This window comes from Corvus hawaiiensis, chromosome 36, assembly GCF_020740725.1.
Source record: "Corvus hawaiiensis isolate bCorHaw1 chromosome 36, bCorHaw1.pri.cur, whole genome shotgun sequence".
In the NCBI taxonomy this organism is placed as follows: domain Eukaryota; kingdom Metazoa; phylum Chordata; class Aves; order Passeriformes; family Corvidae; genus Corvus; species Corvus hawaiiensis.
The window spans coordinates 485,680-492,353 of record NC_063248.1 but is presented as its reverse complement, the minus strand read 5'-3'; the positions used below and the strand labels follow the sequence as shown (position 1 = coordinate 492,353).

At 66.4% G+C, this 6,674-nt stretch overlaps 2 protein-coding genes across 9 annotated transcripts; one reads left to right on the top strand and one right to left on the bottom strand.

Annotated features, from left to right (window-relative positions):
- Positions 1-220: 220 nt before the first annotated feature.
- Positions 221-1,877, bottom strand: LOC125319216 (cytochrome c oxidase subunit 5B, mitochondrial). Its single transcript, XM_048290322.1, has 4 exons — positions 1,739-1,877; positions 1,549-1,622; positions 916-1,015; positions 221-440 (listed from the first exon to the last, which is right to left on the bottom strand). The coding sequence occupies exons 1-4, from the start codon at positions 1,830-1,832 to the stop codon at positions 328-330; spliced, it is 381 nt and encodes a 126-aa protein (XP_048146279.1). The 5' UTR covers positions 1,833-1,877; the 3' UTR covers positions 221-327.
- A 515-nt stretch (positions 1,878-2,392) lies between these two features.
- KCNIP3 (potassium voltage-gated channel interacting protein 3) lies at positions 2,393-6,300 on the top strand. 8 transcript variants are annotated; one of them, XM_048290268.1, is made up of 8 exons: positions 3,027-3,129; positions 4,240-4,364; positions 4,451-4,520; positions 4,623-4,693; positions 4,966-5,073; positions 5,162-5,266; positions 5,348-5,410; positions 5,730-5,821. In XM_048290268.1, the coding sequence occupies exons 1-8, from the start codon at positions 3,027-3,029 to the stop codon at positions 5,775-5,777; spliced, it is 693 nt and encodes a 230-aa protein (XP_048146225.1). In that variant the 3' UTR covers positions 5,778-5,821. The 8 variants fall into 8 exon arrangements, with proteins under 8 accessions (XP_048146222.1, XP_048146221.1, XP_048146220.1 ...); XM_048290265.1 differs by having other exon boundaries at positions 2,393-3,129; positions 4,240-4,520; XM_048290269.1 differs by having other exon boundaries at positions 4,451-4,693.
- Positions 6,301-6,674: the final 374 nt, after the last annotated feature.

Below are 6,674 nucleotides of genomic sequence, written 5' to 3'. Positions count from 1 at the left end.
GACAAAGCAGCAACGGGACCCACGAGACTTTCTGCCCCCAGCTGCACCCAGGGCCCCCAATCCCAGCACCTCCCAGGGCAGAAAGACACTGAAATGGGGTCCCCCTGCTCCAAATACTGCTCCAAGGCCATGGTGTCGCACTCAGATCCCCCATGTCCCCTCCCCACCCACGGTGCCACCCCCGTGGCCCCCGCTGCCCCCAGCACAGACAGAGTCAGGCTCTCCACACAACCTCTTTTTCGGGGTGGTTCAGGGGGGTTCAACAGGGCCCCGGGGGTCCCGGGGAGGTGAGGGTGGAGTGGGGCAGCCGAGCCCCTCCGTGGGCCCTCAGTGGGGCAGCTCGTGGGGGATCAGTTTGTAGTGGGCACCGCAGGAGGGGCAGCGCTGGGCCTCGCCCTTGTGCAGCCAGAACCAAACCACGCAGCTGTTGTCCTCCTCACCTGGGGGCACAGGGACAACGTGGGACAGAGGGACAGGGAGGGACAGGGAGAACACTGTGACAGGGGAACACGGAGGGACAGGCATGGGGGAGGGGAACAGGGGACGTGGACAGTGTGGCACGGAGCACAGGGACAGGCAGGATGGACGTGGGGACAGACAAACGGACAGGGGACAGGACACACAAAAACACGTAAGGATGCAAGGATGGACACACGGATACGAACAGGACAGGCACACGGACATGGGAACAGACACAAACACAGGAGCAGGACAGACACAAAGACGGACACACGGACACAAGAATGGACACAGGGACAGGAAAAGGACAGACACACGGACGTAGGAATGGACACAGGAACAGCACAGCCACAGGGATGGACACACAGCCACAAGAATGGGCAGACCACACGGACACGGGGATGGACATAAGGACTCAGGGACGGGACAGGCAGACACAGGGACGGGGGCACTCACAGACGCAGCCCACGATGCGCTTGTTGGTGATGGAAGGGACGAGGTTCGGGTCCTCCTTGGTGCCCGCGTAGCGCTTGGGCCGGAACATGCTGTACGGGTCCTGCGGGAACCGCAGGGTGAGCGCCCCAGAACCCCCACCTGCCCCTCCGTCCCTCACACCCAACACCCCCCGAGGACCCCAAACTGGCCACCCCACCCTGGCGTCCCCCCGTTCCCCCCCAGACACCCTGTCCCTGAGGCTCCCCCAACTCTGAGACCCCCAGACCTTCCCGAGAACTCCCCAGCCCCAGACCCTGCAACCCTCGAAGGACACCTAAACTCTGAAACAACCCCTTCAGACGACCCCGCCACCATCCGAGCACTCCCCAAACCCCCTGGGGCCCCCAGATCCCTTCCCCCTCCGACCCCACCAAGGGCACCGAAACCCTGAAAGAACCCCAAACCCCTCGCCACGCCCTGAGCCCCCCTAGAACACCCTGCGACTCCCCCGAACACCTATCCCCCAAACTCTGCCCGTCCAAGGACAGTCGAACCCTGAAACCGCCCCAGAGCCGCCCGCCATCCCCTGGGAAGTCCCCCACAGATGCTCCCATCCCCCCGAAGGCCCGGCCCAAGCCGCACCACGGCACTCACCAGACCCTTGTTCATGGCATTCATCACCTTCCGCTCCAACCCGGTCGCCTGCTCCTCATCGCTGGCCAGGTTCCCTGCGGGCCGCCGTCACACCGGGGGTGCAGACACCCCGCCCCGGCCCCTCCCCGGTCCCGCTCGTTCCTCCCCCGCTCCCCCCCCTCGTTTCCCCGCTCCCCCGGTCCCCGCTCACCGGGCACGCCGAGCTGGCGGGCGGGCACGGCGCGGGCAGACGCCGCGGGCAGGAGCCGCAGGGCTGCGCTCACCCGCAGTAACCTTGAGGCCATGGCGGCGAGAGCGGCAGCACTTCCGGCACTGGCGGAAACGGAAGTGACGTTGGGGGGGGGGGGTTGAGAGAGAGCCGCGCGCCACTGGCCGGAGCCCCGCCCTTGGCCACGCCCACAACCGCAGAGCCCCGCCCACGAGAGGGACTCTGGCCCCGCCCCCGGTCCTGGCTCCGCCCCCCGCTCCTGGCTCCGCCCCCCGGTCCTGGCCCCGCCCCCCGGTCCTGGCCCCGCCCCCCCGGTCCTGGCCCCGCCCCCCCGGTCCGGGCCCGGTGGGCACTGGGGGGGGTGGGGGAGGGCGAGATTTTGGATGGGAGATGGGACAGCCCGAGGGGAGCGATGGGGACACCTTGGGATGGAGGGGCGGGCGGGGATACCCTGGAGGTGATGGGGACACCCCACCGGGGACAGGGACAGGGATGGTGTCCCTGGGACCGTGAGGATGAGACACCCCGGAGGATGGGCACGGTGAGGCGGGGACCATGGGGACGTGACAGCCCCTGAGGGGTGAGGACAGATGCTCCTGAGGCCTCGGGGACGCAGCGCCCCGGGGTACGCGGGGGATGTCCTGTGGGACACCCCGAGGGACACGGACAGCCTCGGGGCGACAGGGCCGATGTCCCCGGAGACTTGGGGACAAGGCCAGCCCGGGAGAGACATTCCTGCGGCCACGGGGGGAGGCGACACCCCTAGGGGCACAGGGACAGCCCCGGGGAGGACAGGGACAGCCCTCGGGGAGCAGGGCCGATGTCCCCAGGACTGTGGGACACCGACAGAGGGGTGGGGACAGCTCTGGGGGAACAGGGACAGCCCCCCCGCCTTCCCTGCCTCAGTTTCCCCTCCCCTCGCTGCTTACTCATCCCTATCGATCCCATCGATCCCACCGGGGGCGGGGGGGCAAAACAACCTTTTTTTCACCCAATTTTGAGGCCCGCACTGGTTTGACCCCACCCCCCCCCCCCCCCGGCCGTGAACCCCGCACCCACGGGTGCTGCGGGGAGCGGGGGCAGCGGCCCTGTCCCCACCCCAGCCCTCTTTGGGAAACTGAAAATAAAATGTGGGGAAGCAGCGCCGGGGGGGCCGGGGGGTGGGCGCGTGCCAAGGGAGGAGGAGGAGGAGGGCAGGACAGCCGGACACGGGCGGAGGGCGCAGCACCCGCCCCGCGCTCCCGCAGCACCCCCGATCCCCCCCGGGGCCATGGGCATCCAGGGCATGGAGCTGTGCGCCGTGGCCGTGGTCATCCTCCTCTTCATCGCCGTCCTCAAGCAGTTCGGCATCCTGGAGCCCATCTCTGTAGAAGGTACCCCCCCCCCCCAACCTTAATTAATGCTAATTATTGAATTAAATTAATTACCATTCTCCCACCCCGGGGTGTCCCCGTCCCTCCTCCCAGCATTAAATGACCTGGGGGCCTCTAACTGGTCTCTGCGGAGTGGAACCGGCTGGTTTTGGGGTTCCCCACCCCGGGAGGGTCCGGAGTGAAGGCTGAGGATTTGGGGGTGCGGGGGGAGCAGGCAGGGCTCCCAAAACCCCCCAGGCACGGCCCAGCCGTGCTCCCAACTTCCCCGGGGGATTGTGCTACCACCGGCCCCCAAACACCCGGGGGGATGGAGACCCTCCTCCCCAGAGACCCCCCACCCCTCCCAGGGCTCCCGTGCCCTGTGAACCCCCAGAAGCGGATAACGGGGACCCCCAGTGACCCCCAAACCTTCCCGAGGTAGGACGGGAGGGCTCTGAGCTGGCGTTGACCCCCAACAAGCCCCTGGAGGTGGGGTCTGGGGGGGTTCGACTCCACAGTGATCCCCAGAACCTCCTGAGGTGGGACACAGGGAGCCCCAAGTCCTGCAGCAGCCCCTAAACCTCCCTCAGAGGGGACACAAGGGTCCCCCACTCCCTCACTGACCCCCAAAACCCCCTGAGATGGGACACCAGGGCCCTCCAATCCCCCACTATCCCCAAAAGCCCCCAAAACACGCCAGGGGCCCCCCAGGCCCCCCCGGCTCAGCAGGAATTGGGGGTTCACCCCCCTCTGACAGCACCTGGGAATTTTCCGGGCTCCCAACCCCATCCCAAAATTGCTGACACCCCCCTGTGCTGAGCGGCTCCGCAGGGGCTTCCCAGGCTGAAATTATTAATGAACCATCATTTATTAATTACCTTCCTCTGGGCCGGGCGGGAGCAGCAGTTGGCAAGAGGCGGCTCGGGAATGTTCTGCGCCTTGGGAATGTGGGAAACCCCTCGGGATGCAGCACCCGGGCTGTTCCAGGCTCCCGAGGGAGGCTTGGGGTCTGCCGAGGCGCTGGGCGGTAGTTTTAGGGGGACAGGGGTGGTTTTAAGGGGGTGGGGGTGGGTTTAGCGGCGGAGGGGTTGTTTCTAAGGGGGATCTTTGCCCGGGGGTCTCTCCTGGCAGACAGCAGCGACGCCGAGGTGGAGCTCCCGAGCATCCGGCACCAGCCCGAGGGGCTGGAGCAGCTGCTGGCTCGCACCAACTTCACCAAGACGGAGCTTCAATCCCTCTACCGCGGCTTCAAGAACGTGAGTCTGGGGGTCCGTCGCCCCGACCCCCCCAAATCCGCGGGTCCCCGCTTCCCTCGGGGTCACCGGCGCCGCTCCTCTCCCAGGAATGTCCCAGCGGCCTCGTGGATGAGGAAACCTTCACGCTCATCTACTCGCGGTTCTTCCCTCAAGGCGGTGAGTCGGGGGGTCCCCAGAGCCGGCAGGAGGGTCTGGGGGGGCCCTCCGGGAAACTCCCGACCCCGGTGCGGGGGAGTCACCGCCGCCCTCCCCCCGCAGACGCCAGCTCCTACGCCCACTTCTTGTTCGACGCCTTCGACGCCGACCGCAACGGGGCTCTCTGCTTCCAGGTGGGAATTCCTGGTGGGAATGGCTGTGCCAGCACCGTGATTCATCACATCCTCCCCCTCCTCCTCCTCCTCCTCCTCTTCCCCCTCCCAGGCTGTGGCCAAACTCCCCCGCGGGTGGGGGGAGCGCCGGGCGCTGCGGCGCTGGGGGTAAAAATAACAGGATCAATAGGGAATGAAATCCCTCGGGCGGCCCGGGATCAATGTGGCAGCGGAAGGGAGGGGGCAGGGGGCCGAGGGTCCCTCCCCGCTCACAGCCACGATCCTTCCTGCAGGATTTCGCCATGGGACTCTCGGTGCTGCTGCGGGGGACGGAGCAGCAGAAGCTGAAGTGGACGTTTGACCTCTACGACGTGAATAAGGACGGCTACGTCACCAAGGAGGTGACCCTGGGGGACACTGGGAGACACTGGGGGGCTGGTGGGGTGGGGACACCCAGACAGAGACCTGGCAGCGCCCTGTGTCCCCCAGGACATGCTGGAGATCATGAAATCCATCTATGCCATGATGGGCCGCTGCACCGAGCCCGCCCTGGGGGCCAGCGCGCCGGCCCAGCACGTGGAGCTGTTCTTCCAGGTGAGACTGTCCCTACTGTCACCCCCGGGGCCACTCTGAGGCCAGGGGTGGCCCCGCTGAGCTCTGGCCACTCCCTTGCAGAAGATGGACAGGAACAGGGACGGCGTGGTGACCTTCGAGGAGTTCCTGGCCACATGCCAGGAGGTGAGGGGCTCTGGGGGGCTTGGGGGGCACCATCCTCCTCCTCTTTGTTCTGGGGGCATCAGGAGAGAGGGAGACAAAGGGGTCACCCTGGGAGGGATGGGGACAGGAGTAGGGGCTGGGAGAGGGATCCAGGGGAGACACGAGGACTGTTATGGGAAGTGTGGGATGTGGGGGACGGGGTAGGGACAGGAGGGGGCAGATGAGTGGGACAGGATGAGGGGAACAGGAGGGAGATGGCAAAAGGGTGACAAGAGAAGGGGAGCTGGGAGGAGGGGGGGGTCAGGAGCGGGACACGGGGCCTCTGATCTCTCCCCGCCAGGACAAGGACATCATGAGCTCCATGCAGATCTTCCACAACGTGCTCTAGACCCCGGGCCCCCCGGAGTTTTTCTACTATTTCAGACAAACAAGAAGTTCAAAGTCAGGAGAAATCCAGCACGTGGCTCCCGGAGACGGGATAGGACAAGGACAAGGACGACGTTGCCACCAGAGCCCCCCCGGCACGGTGCTCCCACCTGCCAGACGGACCCGTTTTGGGGGGCTGAGCCTCCCCTCCACAAGGACCCCCCACCCTTGGCAGTGCAGGGACCTGACACAGCACAAACCCGACCCCAGGGTGGGGACCCCCGGGACATGGAGACTGCCTGGGACGTGAGGACCCTCAGAGATGGGGACCCCCGGGATGTGGGGGCTCTCTGGGTGGGGGTCTCCATATCGCACCCATGAAATGGAGCCCCCAAACACCAACCGAAAGCACACAGTCCTTCCTTCCCCCAACACTCAGGGGACCCCCCCATGAAGCCACAGCTCCCCCTCCCCCAGGCGCGGGGAGAGGGGGGGATTTTATAAATAAACCGAATAGTGACGAATTAGGGGTGAAATTGAGTCAAGAGGGATGTGAGAGACGCGCAGTGTCCCGGTCCCCGTCCTGCTCCTTGTCCCCACCTCTGCCCGTGTTCCAGCCCCTGTCCCGCTCCCCATCCCTGCCCGTGTCCCTGTCCCCTCTCCCATTCCCGTTCCCGGTCCCATCTCCCATGCCTCTCCCAGTCCTGTTCCCAGTCCCGTTCCTGCTCCCTGTCCCGTTCCCGGTCGCGCTCCCATCTCCCACGCCTCTCCCAGTCCCGTTCCCAGTCCCGTTCCCGGTCCCGCTCCCATCTCCCACGCCTCTCCCAGTCCCGTTCCCAGTCCCGTTCCTGCTCCCAGTCCCGGTCCCGCTCCCATCTCCCACGCCTCTCCCAGTCCCATTCCCGTTCCCTGTCCCGGT

Coding starts and splice junctions, on each gene's coding strand:
- LOC125319216 (XM_048290322.1), bottom strand. CDS start 1,832: ATGGCCTCAAGGTTACTGCGGGTGAGCGCAGCCCTGCGGCTCCTGCCC. Junction 1,016..1,548: donor ATGCCATGAACAAGGGTCTG/GTGAGTGCCGTG, acceptor CGGTTCCCGCAG/GACCCGTACAGCATGTTCCG. Junction 441..915: donor GCGCATCGTGGGCTGCGTCT/GTGAGTGCCCCC, acceptor CTGTGCCCCCAG/GTGAGGAGGACAACAGCTGC.
- KCNIP3 (XM_048290262.1), top strand. CDS start 2,393: ATGTCCTGTGGGACACCCCGAGGGACACGGACAGCCTCGGGGCGACAG. Junction 3,130..4,239: donor GGAGCCCATCTCTGTAGAAG/GTACCCCCCCCC, acceptor CTCTCCTGGCAG/ACAGCAGCGACGCCGAGGTG. Junction 5,411..5,729: donor TCCTGGCCACATGCCAGGAG/GTGAGGGGCTCT, acceptor TCTCCCCGCCAG/GACAAGGACATCATGAGCTC.